The sequence below is a fragment of the Lycium barbarum genome, chromosome 6, assembly GCF_019175385.1.
Source record: "Lycium barbarum isolate Lr01 chromosome 6, ASM1917538v2, whole genome shotgun sequence".
In the NCBI taxonomy this organism is placed as follows: domain Eukaryota; kingdom Viridiplantae; phylum Streptophyta; class Magnoliopsida; order Solanales; family Solanaceae; genus Lycium; species Lycium barbarum.
The window spans coordinates 115,906,789-115,922,950 of record NC_083342.1 but is presented as its reverse complement, the minus strand read 5'-3'; the positions used below and the strand labels follow the sequence as shown (position 1 = coordinate 115,922,950).

The 16,162-nt window shown below is 35.2% G+C and overlaps 3 protein-coding genes across 11 annotated transcripts; 1 reads left to right on the top strand and 2 right to left on the bottom strand.

Annotated features, from left to right (window-relative positions):
• The first annotated feature begins 731 nt into the window (after positions 1–731).
• On the top strand, positions 732–3,013 carry LOC132645718 (UDP-glucuronate 4-epimerase 3). The gene has a single exon (XM_060362873.1). The coding sequence runs from the start codon at positions 1,206–1,208 to the stop codon at positions 2,514–2,516; it is 1,311 nt and encodes a 436-aa protein (XP_060218856.1). The 5' UTR covers positions 732–1,205; the 3' UTR covers positions 2,517–3,013.
• Positions 3,014–4,857: 1,844 nt separating this feature from the next.
• Positions 4,858–10,404, bottom strand: LOC132645714 (uncharacterized). 6 transcript variants are annotated; one of them, XM_060362865.1, is made up of 10 exons: positions 10,335–10,404; positions 10,189–10,261; positions 9,783–9,989; positions 9,579–9,686; positions 8,814–8,961; positions 8,433–8,522; positions 7,722–7,776; positions 6,271–6,393; positions 5,871–5,927; positions 4,858–5,519 (listed from the first exon to the last, which is right to left on the bottom strand). In XM_060362865.1, exons 3-10 carry the CDS (start codon positions 9,938–9,940, stop codon positions 5,395–5,397), a joined length of 864 nt encoding a protein of 287 aa, XP_060218848.1. In that variant the 5' UTR covers positions 9,941–9,989; positions 10,189–10,261; positions 10,335–10,404; the 3' UTR covers positions 4,858–5,394. The 6 variants fall into 6 exon arrangements, with proteins under 6 accessions (XP_060218848.1, XP_060218849.1, XP_060218850.1 ...); XM_060362866.1 differs by having other exon boundaries at positions 9,783–10,127; positions 10,335–10,399; XM_060362867.1 differs by having other exon boundaries at positions 4,858–5,539; positions 10,189–10,392.
• A 2,254-nt stretch (positions 10,405–12,658) lies between these two features.
• LOC132645717 (uncharacterized) lies at positions 12,659–14,945 on the bottom strand. Of its 4 annotated transcripts, none has more exons than XR_009584168.1 (5): positions 14,678–14,945; positions 14,474–14,581; positions 13,707–13,854; positions 13,326–13,415; positions 12,659–12,681 (listed from the first exon to the last, which is right to left on the bottom strand). XR_009584168.1 is itself a non-coding variant. In XM_060362872.1 (4 exons), the coding sequence occupies exons 1-4, from the start codon at positions 14,833–14,835 to the stop codon at positions 13,395–13,397; spliced, it is 435 nt and encodes a 144-aa protein (XP_060218855.1). In that variant the 5' UTR covers positions 14,836–14,944; the 3' UTR covers positions 12,886–13,394. The 4 variants fall into 4 exon arrangements, 1 of the variants encoding a protein (XP_060218855.1); XR_009584167.1 differs by lacking the exon at positions 12,659–12,681 and adding an exon at positions 12,886–13,242; XR_009584166.1 differs by lacking the exon at positions 12,659–12,681 and adding an exon at positions 12,886–13,229 and having other exon boundaries at positions 14,678–14,944.
• Between the last annotated feature and the right edge of the window lie 1,217 nt (positions 14,946–16,162).

The following is a 16,162-nucleotide window of genomic DNA, read 5'->3' as shown; positions in this document are numbered from 1 at the left end:
TCGTTCATCACATTAATTTTTCTCAACATTTTTAAAATAACAAATATGTTGGATCGATTATTGTTAGTAATCACGACGACAAAAATAACCAGAAAGAAGTTAAAGACTAGAAAATATAAATAGATTGAGGAGATTCAATAAATTATTAGATACCCACAAATCTCTCCCACCATCCAAAATGGGTAAAAATCAAGAACCTTTCATAATTAACCCAAAAATTTCGTCCATTGCATCACCAACAAACCACCCCCTATTTACTCACACTTCCAAAAACACCCAAACCTTAATGGTTTTTCCCCAAATCAAGTAACTCCCCTCATTAAAATCTGGTTTAAAGTAAATAACTTTATGAAATAAACTTACTTTTATGAAAATAAGGCCTTAACCTCATCGCCTTTATTTTTTATTTCAGCAATCAATGCAATAACCACCCACCTCTCTCCTCCCATCTCCACAATAAGACAAAAACCAACTCTTCCCAAAAAGAGTATAATTATACTTTACTTACCAATTTGGCAACAAGTATTATTTGTCAGCTTTTGCACTGTTATGATAATTAGGGTTCTTTTAGCTTTTAACTCAAAGTTTTTACACTGAAAGTTAATCCTTTTCATTAATTACAGTCTTGTTTGACAATGTCCTTGACCTACCAACCCCACCACCCACGCAAAACTCAACCTCTGAGCTATTAGTCCACCTCCAATCTTCATTATTCCTTTTTTAAATTGTTCAAACCACATTCTTCTCCCTCCTCAAATATAGTCCACACATACACACTCTCTCTCTTTCAATCACCCATATCTTAATCATTCATCAATCTTTTCTTCTAAAACCAAATGCAAAAAAAACCCACAAAATTAAGAAAAGAAAAAAAAGTTTTTTTTTTTTTTTTACTAGTAGCATTTTGTTCCAACAACAACCAGTCCCTCCAAGAAACCAGAAGATTCCCATAAATATAGCGCTAAAGTTCCAATACCCTCATCATCACCACCTTCCTAGCCACCCCTTTTTCTTTCTTATCTCCATTTCCACTATCCTTCATTACAAGCCAACAACAACAAAAAAAAAGAGTCTTTTTTCAAACCCTAACCCTAAGCATTTTCCAAGAAAATCCAAAACAGAATTTGGTGATTTAATTTCCTTTGAAAAAACAAGAAATACCCAAAGTGGGTATTGCTCAAATCTTCAAGATTTGGCAAGTTTTAATGTCCCAAATGAAGCACATTGACAATATCCCATCAACCCCAGGAAAATTCAAGATGGAAAAATCACCTTACAATAGGCTAAGGATGCATTTTTCCTTAGCCAAGCTCACATTTTGGTCATTTGTTTTCTTGGGTTTGATCTTTGTATTCTTTTACAGATCACCAGTTTCATCATCATCCCCTGTTTCTTCAGATCTTTCAAGAAGATCTCTTAGAACAAGCTCTTATGGTGGTCCAGCTTGGGAAAAAAGGATTAAATCTTCAGCTAAAGTAAGGTCACGTAATGGTATTTCTGTATTGGTTACTGGTGCTGCTGGTTTTGTAGGTACTCATGTTTCAGTTGCTCTTAAACGTCGTGGTGATGGTGTATTGGGTTTAGATAATTTCAATGATTATTATGATCCTTCGCTTAAAAGAGCTCGTCAAGCGCTCTTAGAGCGAACGGGTGTGTATGTTGTTGAGGGTGATATCAATGATGCCACCCTCTTAAAGAAACTTTTTGATATTGTTCCATTTACTCATGTAATGCATTTAGCTGCACAGGCTGGTGTACGTTATGCTATGGAAAATCCTGGTTCTTATGTGCATAGTAATATTGCTGGTCTTGTTAATGTTCTTGAAATTTGCAAAAGTGTTGATCCTCAACCTGCTATTGTATGGGCATCATCTAGTTCTGTTTATGGATTGAATACTAAGGTACCCTTTTCTGAGAGGGATAGGACAGATCAGCCTGCTAGTCTTTATGCTGCAACTAAAAAAGCAGGTGAAGAAATTGCTCATACATATAATCATATATATGGGCTTTCATTAACTGGATTGAGATTTTTCACCGTTTATGGACCGTGGGGTAGGCCAGATATGGCTTACTTCTTTTTCACTAGGGATATCTTGAAGGGAAAGTCGATTTCTATATTCGAGGCTGCTAATCATGGCACGGTAGCTAGGGATTTTACCTACATCGATGACATAGTGAAGGGTTGTTTGGCAGCATTGGATACTGCTGAGAAGAGTACCGGAAGTGGTGGGAAGAAGAAAGGCCCTGCTCAACTACGGGTGTTTAATTTAGGCAACACGTCCCCTGTGCCAGTTTCTAATCTTGTCAGCATTTTGGAGAGGTTGCTAAAGGTGAAGGCAAAGAGATTGGTGATGAAGTTGCCAAGGAATGGGGATGTGCAGTTTACCCACGCGAATATAAGTTCGGCCAAGAAGGAGCTTGGATATAAGCCTACTACAGATCTACAGACGGGATTGAAGAAATTTGTTCGATGGTACCTCAATTACTATGGTAATGGAAAGAAGAGTGTCCGGTGATACATTCTTTCAATTGTGCGGTAGGACCATTCAATTCTTGTTCATTTTGATTCTATGATTGTTTTTTAACACATCTGCGGTCGTTGCCTCCACTTTCTTGCTTTCTAAATCTTGATCGATGATGCCATATATGGAGCACATCAGATCCCCCTGATGATATGATGAAGTTTTGTGGTGGATGCACATTGTTTGCCTGGGCAATTTGATCTGTATCAAATGGAACCTGAAACCAACTTTTATTACTTTTGGAATGTAATTGTTGTAGTTTTATCAATTTAGAATTCATGACTGATAGACCACTGCCGATTGATGGACAGCGGATGTATCGTCTTCATTAAGTTTCTAATAAGAGTAGCACACGATAGTTCCACATTTGGTTTTCTTCCTTAGATTTATTTGGTTAGGACATTTCTGAGATCATCCTTCTACATGAATGCTGAGGTTGTATATTTCTTATTTTGGCGGTTAAATAAGATTCCGTACTTTGTCATTCTGTATTTTGTGGTTTATTACTGGAAGTTGATTATTTAGACTCGTTTAGAATTAGATTATTTCCATTGTTCTTTTCCCTGTTTGTTAGTATTTCTTTACGATAAAGGTGGGCAAGGAATAAGAAGCACCATTAGAAACAGATAGTTAAGATGCCTGAAGAGAACCCCCGATACACTCCAGCTACTATAGGTTCTATTTTTCCATTCCTTTTGAGTATGCAACACCCTAGCGCTTAACTAGCAAACTAGTTAGTACAAGATCAAGGAGACAAAATTTGCCTTTCATCTCCTTCTACCTATTACATTTTAGATTCCCTTTTTGGACAATCTTCAGTAGTAACATGCAAACACTCATACCTCAAGAAATGTGCTATATCCATGAACAACTCATCCTTTCTGGAATTTAACTTTCACAATCTTTCTTATGCTGATATTGTACAGAACCTTGTTGATGGCTCATACAAATTATGTCTTGGACCTATTTTTACTCCTCTTCAATGGAAAGAGAGGAAGTAGCATCAAGCATGTCTGACTAGCTTCGACCTTTATCTTCCGCTAAAAGTCATTTTATTTTACAAAAATGTCCATTCCATTGATTATTTGGATAGTTACGGCTGTCAGTCAGTTTGAAGAAGTAACCAGACTATCGAATGGCTATGAATGTGCTTCTCTTGGAGGTATTAGCTGTTTTTGAGAAGTTCTGTATAGGTATTATCAACTTTACTTCTAGAAAGCTGCACTTCTGGCCTCTGTAACAGGCGGACGAAGATGCTGATGCGGTAATGTAATTTGAGATCTTTTATCTGTCAAATAGAAAATGAGAATTTCCGAATTGGGAACTCGGATGTGAAAGCTTATGTGCTCATTCGTAATCCATTTACCTCCTCAAACCTGATCCTTGGAAATTCTAGTAAATAGAAGGATTCAGCTAAACTTTTTGTCCTTTCATGACGTTAACGTTTGCATTAGAATTCATCCGCACTTTGTTTTGATCCGTTTCATTTCATGAGATATCTCATGTTGAACGCTAGAGTGAAAGATCTCCCCATACTTCAATCTCTTTCTAAGCATTTACAAATATTTGGGATCCTCTTGGAGCTTGTAGCAAGAGCTTTCCTTGGATTTCATGCTTCAACCCATTTTCAGACAAATCACATACAGCATTTTTGGCATCTGTAGCAATGAAAAGTTTGTGCATCTTTCACATCGCCATCATTCTTGTCAGTTTGCAAATCCTGTCTAATTATGCACTTAGTTCCCGTTGAGCAGTTTGAATGTTAGGCCTAACCATTTTTAGTTTAAGTATCTCATGAAATGGCGTATATTATTTTCAGCTTGAGCAGACTAATTCAAAAATAGACAATGTATAGTTCTTGTTTCCATTCTGGAGCCACTTGTCGGATAGGTTTTTGACAGTTGCAAATGGTTAACTGACAAAGCATTTGCATTGTCATCTATTTGATTTATGCAACTTGCCATTCCTAACCCTGGTAGTTGAAGTTCCTTTTGTAATTATCCCCAATAACTCTGCTTTTGGATCTTTGGTAGTGTCATTTTGTTGCTTGATTGCCTGCCTATTCTAATAGACGAAGGCGTTTGGATAATGTATGATGTAAGATTAAAAAAGAAGTGATAAAAGTCTAAGGTGTTAAAGGATCTTCCAAAATTGATTGGAAGTTGTTTTTGGGTATAGCCTTCACTTGTAAAAAAAAGGAAAAGTTTGTGAAAGTTAATAGATATGTGAGTGGAAATCAGTATCACTTAATATACCCCTCTTATTCCTGAAGACTTAGTATTTCACTATAGTATTTGCGAATATTAAAATTGAGTATTTTATATCAAAAATAGTATTTGCGAATATTAAAATTGAGTATTTTAAATAGTGAAATAATACAATGTCCAAACAGTAATCATACATTCACAGATTGCGGGAGTTCAATCAGGAATTCTATTAGCACTTCTCTTTTCCCGTCAATAAAAACAGATAAACCAGCTCGTGGGATGCTTTTGTCAGTTATTCTTGCCTTTGATTGAAAGGGTTCTTTTCTTCTATCACAATGTTTACAAGCATTTGAACAACCTGCCAGTATTCTGAACCCTTCACCGTAAATATAAACTTCCTTTCTACCCAAGATGAGCTGGAGTTCATTTTTGTGGTGTAGAACTTAACTACTCAACTTCACAACATTATGCGTTAGATCATGAACCAATCACAATAAAAGTTTAAGGACATCATGGTGATAAAAGGGAAATAGGATGGAGAATACCAAAGGGCACTAAACCTGTTTGCTTTTTCCTCCGGGAATGGAGGGCTCGGTGTAGCGAATGGGAGTAAGAGAAAAACTGGTGCAAAAGGGAAAGAAAAGAGTGAAAAGTGACGTTCTATTCTATAATGACAAAGGTTTTCTATCTGGCCATGACTCCACTTTCTGGAAGTACTTCACTGGCACCACACCATCAATACCCTCGGTCAAGATAACTCTGTTTTCTGAGATATAAAGCTTCATCCCATCTGAAGCAATGCAACACCAACTGTGAGAAACAACGAAAAAGTAGGGTTTTCGAATTTTGATGACTTTCACACATGTATCGACTTCTGAAATACACTTTTTACTTTCTGTGATTTTGAGGTTAGTTTTTTTATCGAGAAACACTACAAAAATAAGCTTAAGACTTCACTTCGAGAAAAGAGAGTTAGAATGTTGTCTCCTCATATCTCATCATAGATATTACTTACTTGAGAACCTATTATAAGTTCCAATGTGTTTGATCCAACTTATACTTTAATTGGTTCCATTTTATTGGGATTGTCATAATACTTTAGAGAAACTTGACTAGAATCCGACAAATCAAAACCAATTACCTTCCAAAGCTTTTCTCACATCAAGAAAGATGAGGACATTAACATCTCGCCTCATTCCTGTCCAGCAACAAAGAATATTTTAGTCAACCAAGAATGTTGAAGTTCGGGTGAAGTGCCTAAAAGAAAGGGTTCTCTGCTGATAGAGGAAGATACTGAAGGTCAAAGATAAACAATAATCCATAAGTTTACACATGGAGATCAGAAAGCCAAATATCTAAGAAATTGCAAGAAATGATTCTTAAAAGTGCACCATGTTAGGTTTCTCCTAGAACAACTACTGTTTTCATACCAGAAGAAGAAAAAAATCAGAGTAGGTGGATTTATGACAGTAGCATGAAATCCAACGAATCTGTAAATTGTGAAGATGGCAACAGATTCAGGCTCCTATAAGGTATCTTACCACTAATTACTTCGCCATCTGTTGGCAAGCCACATGAGAAATGAACATGTAACCTTTTCATGCGTTTGAGCCCATGCTCCAAAATTGATTCCAAATTCTTCTTGTAAGTGCCATGTACACAAACTGCACATTGCCACAAATGAAAACCACAGCTTCAGAGTCAGAGATAGAAAAATTCTAAAGGTCCAGGAAGATTTTGATATAAAAATTATTCTTCAGCATTAGACAAGAAAATGATATCATTTTATATATATAACTATTAATTGAGGTCAACATCAACCATTTTTGTCTTGGTTTTACAATATTCAAAATGAGAATTTAAAAATGAATCTTGAATAATTTTGTGAACATACATTACATTTCTATTGAGGTCAATATCATCCAATTTGGTATTGGTATTACCGTATATAAAGCGAGAACTTGAAAATGAAACTCAGAACTTTTGTAAATATATATTACACATTGTAATTAACATTAATACTGAGATTTTAGTACTTTATCCAAAAAAGTAACTCGGGAAAAGCATGATCTTTTCAGGAAAACTGTTGACAACTTCAGATTTTGACAGCTGAGTTGGAGGAGAGGAAAGATCCAAATTCACTCTATTTGTTTTTTCTTTTTCTTTTTTTTTTGAAACTGGTAACATGTCCAAATTCACTCTATTTTACCCAAAGGAAGGAAAATTCTTGGTAGTGGTATTTCCGTAAAATTGTTGAGTCACTAACATTATAAAATCCTAACCAGTCCGTGTTGAACTTTGATCCAAAATTGGTCAAGAATTGACTGTCAAGCCAGTGAAAATCAGAGACGGCGGGAGTAAATTTACACTACAAAGACACAATAATCAACAACTTGCTACAAGCATTCAGTTCAAATATGTTCCTTTTCTCAAAATTAATCCTCAAAGATACTACTTATCAATGATTAGAGGTTGACTTGAACGTCGATAATCTTAAAAGAAGAAAAACCATAGAAATCAAGAGCATTGGGTAAAGAGAGGAGCAATCATATGGCGATAAAAAGATATAGAGATTTCCTAGGGGAAAAAACAGATATGATGTCACAGTTAAAAGAAGGTAGGCCTCTTTGTCAATTCCTGTACATTTGTATTGCTTTGTAGTGGACTCTCAACAGAAAAGATCAATCCCAAAGCATCATCTCTCAACAGGACATATTTTAATAACGCCTTCCATATTTTGTTAGTAAAGTTCTCCACAATGCTTATGACGCGTTTTAGGCATTCATTATACATAGGAGCCAAAGCTTCAATACTACATGTTACTAAGATCCTTATGAAATTGCTATAGGTTACTAAGATGTTACCGAGGACCAGTTACATGACAAGGTTCTATGATATAAGTATCACTTTCTATACTCGAGCCATGACCAAACATGTTTCCTCTTTCTTTTTTTCTTTTTTATAAGTCATTAAATGGACAAAATTATCTTACCTGGAACTTCATCAGCTGAAAGGATCGGTTTCAATAAGCTTTCAGTTTCAACTATCTGCAAAGTGGCACACAAATATTTTTCAGCTACCAATGGTACTGCTAACTTGTGAGCTGAATATCATCAATTGGATGTCTGCAATATTACTTTCATTTTTTATACAAGGACAAAATACGTATCAAATTGGTCTGCATATCATGAGCCTTTCAATGATGAAAAGATGGGAATTGGAATTTTAAAATCAAGAGTAACACACAGATGCACCGAGAATTACATCATAGTGTTTCATTGCTAATACAAATTTCTAGCAGAAAAGTTGCATATTTAAATGTCTAAATGTATTTACTTTCTTTACTGTTGTCTCGTCGGTTAGGTGACAAAATAAGGGTGTAATTGCTTGCATTAAATGAAATATGCTTAGAGGTATAAAAGAAACTCCACTAATGTGCTTTCAAATGTGCACGGACAGAATAAAATCCATGTTCGATCTCTCACTTTCCAGCCTTTCGTTCTCCCCTTCTTTCTCTTCTCATTTCCAATTACGTTGAGAATTAACTTCTTCATTCATCAGAATTCATCCAACTATAGTAGAAGTACCCTCTAGAGGCTCCTCCACTCTGAATGCCATAACTTATAGACAGATTAATCCAACTAATTTCCATCTGAAATATCCAAGGAAATAACATTAATCCACTTTACGGAGAAAAAAGTACCTTTACTGTATGGCCTTGGTTGGCACGTATCAGAAGCTCTCCATTTTCTTCCAAAAGGCCCATTCTTTGCTTGTTATCCTTCCGTACTGCCTATAAGAAAGCAAGCAAAAATTCATCTATATGGAACAGAAATGTCAAATAAGAGAAAAAGGAGCAATCAATTCAATTGAAAGAAAGGGAGTTCATTCAATTGTGGGTTGTGACAATGAAAAGCCAGCCACTGTCAAATTTCCGTTTAGTATCAGAAGGTTCAATCTTTGTCAACTAAATTAATTCGAAAACCTTTTGCAATCCAAACAAGAAGCAAATCAGACTTTTCATCAATATCATACAAGAACAGAGGCAACAAATTAGAGGAGCATGAAGCTTCACATAACTAACCTCTTTGACATCATCAATTGTGTGAGACCTCAATGGGACGTTTGCAAATGTTTTCAAGTTTAACTTTAACAGATCTTGTACCTTCACATACCCATCATTCCTCATATTCAAGTTTAGCTCAGAGGCCATGTGCCGCAAAATGCGTGTCCTGAGGATAAAAAACATTACCGAATATGCGTGAATCATTTTAGTTTAGAAAAAGTTTGGGGTTTTATAACTTCAGAAAGTTTAAGGCAAGTGACACTTGGTTCTCGACGAACTATATCTCCAAACACTTCAATACGTACATACGCCTACTACCTAGAAGCCTGGAACTAATCACTTCTAGCGATCATCATGGCTAGAAATTATTTTCTAACTGGTACGTTTTCATTTATTAACTCCCGCTAAGCCCCAAATGAGCTATGAGCATTGTGAGTCCCAAACCAGGATAAAAAGACGAGGGTCGTGTTAGTTAAAGTGCAAAATAATCTACCTTTGAATTAATGAATGATTGAACAATGAAGGCCTAAAATAAAGCAAAATAGGCACACCGGATTGATAAAGCCAAAGCCAACTAATTGGGATTGACTGATTACATTTTCTTTTACTATGATGGGTCACATAAATTTGGAAAGTTGTGGCAGCATAAAAAAAGAGCTAAATCTAAACATAGAATTCATATAGCTTAACAAGTAATTTCGTTGTTTAATATGATTGATTAGCATAGGCAAGATAATAAATAAAGATCAAATAAGGCTGAAGGGAAAATGGAGAAATACATACAAGAGTCTACCAAGAGCATCAATTTTATCTTTGCCACCACCGCCACGGCCCCCTGATCTTTCCTTATTATCCCTCGTGTCCAGTCCTCTTCCTCTTCCTCTACCACCGCTGCCATTGATTCACAATCAAAAATTTCCAATTAAAGATTGAAACTTTACAGAGAAACCATAGGCAACAAAGAGGATTTTTTATTTATTTATTTACCTTGGATTGGAATGAGAAAAGGCAGAGGATGAAGAAGGCTTGTGGAAAGCACCCGTGTTTTCCATTGAAGAAGGGAAAGAAGAAGAGATGACTGATGTGAAAAGAGGTGAAGGAGCAATTAGGAAGCGGCAACGTACAAGTCGTATACAAGTGAACATGGGTACATTGGATCTCTGGGAACCCTTTTTCGGACCTGTAAGGTGAAGTCTAATGCAAACCAGGAATAAGGTATATATAGTTAGGCATTAAGGTCCAATCTGATAACAAAATCGTCATTAGAAGAAACTGGCTATTCAAAAAGTCTCTGTGATGCACTAGGATTCAAACAAGGCAGCATTACAATCCCTACATTGTTTAATTAATCAGATTAGACGTATGAAAATAAAAAAAAGGGAATATAGCTTACATCAGGAGCAGAGATTTTCAACCAGCTTGGTGGAGTCCTCTTGTATGGAAGAGCAGAAGCTGAAATACCCTTACTGCACCAAACCAACACAAAATAAAAGGTTTAAGTAAAATGCAGTTTGGGGACGAAGGAAAGAGCATACGAACCCTCGTTACAGTTTGGGGTTGGTTGCCGCGCTCCGATTAGGCGAAACTCTAAGGTTGCAAGGGCCTTAGGATTTTCGGTTTATATATAGATTCTTTATTTGCACTCTGGTCCTTTTATTATTTTATATTGTATTTTGGATCTTTAGGATATTACATATTGCACCCCCATCATGTTGCCTAATATAGTTTGGTTTAAAATATATATATAGTTTTTTATTTACAAAATATAACATTACAAATCCTATACCAAACATGCTTTTTTTTAATACATTTTTTGTTTTTTTAAAATAAATTAGTTTTTTTTTTAATTATTTTTTTCGCTCAAAAATTTATGTATGAAATGTATACTCAAGACTTAAAAAGTCCGATCAAAATTTAGTGTATGAAAAATATATAAAATGTGTATATCTCGTTCAAGGCTTAAAATATCCGCTCACAATTGTGTGTATGAAAACCGTATGAAATTTGTATCTCGCTCAAGGCTTAAAATTTCGCTCACATTTTTGTATATAAAGTTCATGTTAGATTTTTGTAAAATTAATACAACTACAACAACATTGTATATAACTTTGATACAACATTCAAGACGTAAAATAATCGCTCAAATTTTTGTATATGAAATGTGTGTATCTTGCTCAATGCTTAAAAAGTTTGCTCAAATTTTGTGTATGAAAAATGTATGAAATGTGTATATCTCGATCGGCTTAAACATTATACTCAAAATTTTATGTATGTGAATGGTACGAAATGTGTGTATCTCGCTCAAGACTTAGAATTTCATTCACATTTTTCGTATATAAAGTTCATATTAGGTTCTGGAAAATTAGTACAACTATAACAACATTATAACAACTTTCATACAATATTCAAGGTTTAAAATTTTCGCTCACAGTTTTATGTATGAAAATTATATTAAAAATTTCGCTCACACATACAGGTTTCATATACAAAAAAATTGAGGTAATTTTTTAAGCCTTTGGGCAAAAAAAAATTATTTTATAAAAAATATAAAATTATTTAAAAAAATGTTTTAATTTTAATTTTTTTTAAAATTATATTTTAAAAAAATATTTTCTGGAAAGAAAAAAAGAAAAATATATGAAAATCCATCATGTTTCGAAAAAATATTATTATATTTCATAAATAAAGAAAATTATCTATATATTTTGTAATAAAGAGTCTTATGTGGGTACCTATGTCATTTTCCCAAATAACATTGCATGCACAAGTTTGGTCTTGGAGCAGACTTAGTGTCAAAATGTGTGAAAATCTGTTAGGCCCATCAGGCCGGCCCAGTGCAGTTATTTATAATTTGTTTTTTGCACAGATTGTCCTTCAAACGCGCTGGTCTTTAATTTTCGTCCCTAAAATTGCTGGTTTTTAATTTTATCCTTCACCTAAAAAGTGGTCGAAAATATCCCGAGGATATGGATTCGAATCACGGCTGAGTGAAAAAAAAATAGTTATGTTGCAGTCTCAAGTTAGGCTTTATAAGGCATAACTTATGTAATTCTCAGTTATGCCTAAGGCAAAAGTTAGGTCGAACAAGGAGTAAAGTTATGTCTCCTTAAGATATAACTTCTATATATAAACTATGCCTAAGGCATAACTTGCCTTATGATTTTTTTTTCTTTACTCTGCTGGGATTCTACATCACTTTTACCCGAATAGGACTAATTTGCTACGAAATTCTACCTTGTTATTATTTTTTAATATATACTTTGTTGGGATTGAATCCAGAATCTTAGGGATATTTTCGATCACTTAAAGTGTCAAAGGGAAAATATTAAAGACCAGCAATTTGAGGAGAAAAAATTAAAGACCACTCGAATAAGGCCTTTATGCAACGGCAATTCGCAGGAATGCCCTTATTTTGGGGGTTGTCTTTAGTTTTTTCCCATTAAATTGGTGGTCTTTAACTTTTGTCCTTCGTTAGAACCCTTTGGTTTCAGGTTCAAACTCTCGCTCAGTAAAAATTTTAAAAAAAATTCGCAAGGCCGATTTGAAGGCAAAATTCTGGCTTGCGATTTTATTTTTTTTAATTTTATTACTGATGTGGGGTTCGAACCCAGAACATTGAAGTATTAGGAGAAGAACTAAGATTAAAAACCACCAACTTGAGGGCCAAAAGTCAAAGACTACCTCAAAAGAAGACAATCCGTGCAAAAAAAAAAAGTTCATTTTTTTGCGCAGATTGCCCTTCTTTTGGGGTGGTCTTTAAATTTTACTCCTCAAATTTGTGGTATTTAAGTTTTTCCTTTTGCTTGGAAAGGTGGACGAATACATGAAGTTCTGGGTTCGAACCCTCGCTCAGGCATAAAAAAAATAAGCTTTCAGTTTCAACTATCTGCAAAGTGGCACACAATTATTTTTCAGCTACCAATGGTACTGCTAACTTGTGAGCTGAATATCATCAATTGGATGTCTGCAATATTACTTTCATTTTTCATACAAGGACAAAATACGTATCAAATTGGTCTGCACATCATGAGCCTTTCAATGATGAAAAGATGGGAATTGGAATTTTAAAATCAAGAGTAACACACAGATGCACCGAGAATTACATCATAGTGTTTCATTGCTAATACAAATTTCTAGCAGAAAAGATGCATATTTAAATGTCTAAATGTATTTAGTTTCTTTACTGTTGTCTCGTCGGTTAGGTGACAAAATAAGGGTGTAATTTCTTGCATTAAATGAAATATGCTTAGAGGTATAAAAGAAACTCCACTAATGTGCACGGACAGAATAAAATCCATGTTCGATCTCTCACGTTCCAGCCTTTCGTTCTCCCCCTCTTTCTCTTCTCATTTCCAATTACGTTGAGAATTAACTTCTTCATTCATCAGAATTCATCCAACTATAGTAGAAGTACCCTCTAGAGGCTCCTCCACTCTGAATGCCATAACTTATAGACAGATTAATCCAACTAATTTCCATCTGAAATATCCAAGGAAATAACATTAATCCACTTTACGGAGAAAAAAGTACCTTTACTGTATGGCCTTGGTTGGCACGTATCAGAAGCTCTCCATTTTCTTCCAAAAGGCCCATTCTTTGCTAGTTATCCTTCCGTACTGCCTATAAGAAAGCAAGCAAAAATTCATCTACATGGAACAGAAATGTCAAATAAGAGAAAAAGGAGCAATCAATTCAATTGAAAGAAAGGAAGTTCATTCAATTGTGGGTTGTGACAATGAAAAGCCAGCCACTGTCAAATTTCCGTTTAGTATCAGAAGGTTCAATCTTTGTCAACTAAATTAATTCGAAAACCTTTTGCAATCCAAACAAGAAGCAAATCAGACTTTTCATCAATATCATACAAGAACAGAGGCAACAAATTAGAGGAGCATGAAGCTTCACACAACTAACCTCTTTGACATCATCAATTGTGTGAGACCTCAATGGGACGTTTGCAAATGTTTTCAAGTTTAACTTTAACATATCTTGCACCTTCACATACCCATCATTCCTCATATTCAAGTTTAGCTCAGAGGCCATGTGCCGCAAAATGCGTGTCCTGAGGATAAAAAACATTACCGAATATTCGTGAGAATCATTTTAGTTTAGAAAAAGTTTGGGGTTTTATAACTTTAGAAAGTTTAAGGCAAGTGACACTTGGTTCTCGACGAACTATATCTCCAAACACTTCAATACGTACATACGCCTACTACCTAGAAGCCTGGAACTAATCACTTCTAGCGATCATCATGGCTAGAAATTATTTTCTAACTGGTACGTTTTCATTTATTAACTCCCGCTAAGCCCCAAATGAGCTATGAGCATTGTGAGTCCCAAACCAGGATAAAAAGACGAGGGTCGTGTTAGTTAAAGTGCAAAATAATCTACCTTTGAATTAATGAATGATTGAACAATGAAGGCCTAAAATAAAGCAAAATAGGCACACCGGATTGATAAAGCCAAAGCCAACTAATTGGGATTGACTGATTACATTTTCTTTTACTATGATGGGTCACATAAATTTGGAAAGTTGTGGCAGCATAAAAAAAGAGCTAAATCTAAACATAGAATTCATATAGCTTAACAAGTAATTTCGTTGTTTAATATGATTGATTAGCATAGGCAAGATAATAAATAAAGATCAAATAAGGCTGAAGGGAAAATGGAGAAATACATACAAGAGTCTACCAAGAGCATCAATTTTATCTTTGCCACCACCGCCACGGCCCCCTGATCTTTCCTTATTATCCCTCGTGTCCAGTCCTCTTCCTCTTCCTCTACCACCGCTGCCATTGATTCACAATCAAAAATTTCCAATTAAAGATTGAAACTTTACAGAGAAACCATAGGCAACAAAGAGGATTTTTTATTTATTTATTTACCTTGGATTGGAATGAGAAAAGGCAGAGGATGAAGAAGGCTTGTGGAAACCACCCGTGTTTTCCATTGAAGAAGGGAAAGAAGAAGAGATGAAGGATGTGAAAAGAGGTGAAGGAACAATTAGGAAGCGGCAACGTACAAGTCGTATACAAGTGAACATGGGTACAAGCTCCAATTGGATCTCTGGGTCGGACCCGTAATAAAAACCCAACGGTGAAGTCTAACGCAAAGCAGCAATAAGGTGTTCTTCCTCCTCCTGCTGACTCATTCGACTATTGCGTCAGAATATAAAGCTATAATTCATGGATGGTCATAAATTATTTTAACTAGGCACAAAGTTTAAAAATGAAAGAAATACTTTTGAAGCTTGTGATTTAAAATAATTCATAAATGACTGTAAATTATTTCATTAACAGAAAGTTTTAAGTTAAATTATTTTTAAATATATAAATATATCATTTTTTTTAAACAGATTAAAAAAGAAAGTATATATTTTTACGGTGTACAGACTTAGGGGTATTTTGATGGCATCGCCTTGCTATTAGCGTTGCCTATTCGTCGGGCTTTGAGACACCTGTATTTTGGTGGGACTTTCCAGTATGGCTCCTAAGCTTTTGAAGATAATCGACTTCATCCTGTTAACTTACTTATCAGTTGAGAATTAACTTTATGTGTTTGGGAAGTAGATACGTTCTTAGTTTTGGCGTCCTCTCCGTTCTCGATTCCAGTAAATTTTCCTGCTGTACTCGCTTAACCTTGTTGCTCATTATTTTGCTTATTTGATCCGTAACATTAAGGTCATATTTGACAGCTCCAGTGCTGGCAAACGGGACACCCACCCATATTATCCATGACTTGTTGCAGAGGATGTCGAATGTTGGTTAAAGCTAAACTGCTAGCTCCAGTGAAACTCTGTATCAGAAACATAGTTACAATCGCAGTCGTCATTTGATTCAATTTGACCACACTCATCTCTCTATCAACTTCCTTATCTGCTTCCCTTTCTCGCCGCTGCATTCTTCACTAGCTTTAAAGATATCTATAATATCCACTCTTTTTTCTAATGGTAAAGTGGGTTGATTCATATCCGGTACAGTTTAAACGAATCATTTATCCAACCCGTTTTTAGTCGGTCGACGAATTTAGCCATTTTATCAGCACCAACAGCGAGTAGACTCCAAACATTGCAGGCACCAAAGGATGTGATCCAACAGTTTATAAGATAACAAAGTTATTGCTAGAAAAAACACTACTCCATTCAGTGGTGGAGCCAAAATTCTACCTAACGTGGTTCAAAATATTCAATATCTACTGTATATACATGTATAAATTTAACCATCTATAGTGCAATTTTCCTACAAAGTGGGTTCACTTGAACCCTTTTGCAACCAAGGCGCCTGCCTCCATTAAAGGGCTACTGAAGTAAATTCAAATTAGGTAGCCAATAAATTTCAAATACCAAATGCCTACACAGAGAGCATCCAAAC

Coding starts and splice junctions, on each gene's coding strand:
- LOC132645714 (XM_060362865.1), bottom strand. CDS start 9,940: ATGTTCACTTGTATACGACTTGTACGTTGCCGCTTCCTAATTGCTCCT. Junction 9,687..9,782: donor TTTTCTCATTCCAATCCAAG/GTAAATAAATAA, acceptor AATCAATGGCAG/CGGTGGTAGAGGAAGAGGAA. Junction 5,928..6,270: donor AGATGGCGAAGTAATTAGTG/GTAAGATACCTT, acceptor GTTGCTGGACAG/GAATGAGGCGAGATGTTAAT.
- LOC132645717 (XM_060362872.1), bottom strand. CDS start 14,835: ATGTTCACTTGTATACGACTTGTACGTTGCCGCTTCCTAATTGTTCCT. Junction 14,582..14,677: donor TTTTCTCATTCCAATCCAAG/GTAAATAAATAA, acceptor AATCAATGGCAG/CGGTGGTAGAGGAAGAGGAA. Junction 13,416..13,706: donor CAATTGATGATGTCAAAGAG/GTTAGTTGTGTG, acceptor GCTTTCTTATAG/GCAGTACGGAAGGATAACTA.
- LOC132645718 (XM_060362873.1), top strand. CDS start 1,206: ATGTCCCAAATGAAGCACATTGACAATATCCCATCAACCCCAGGAAAA.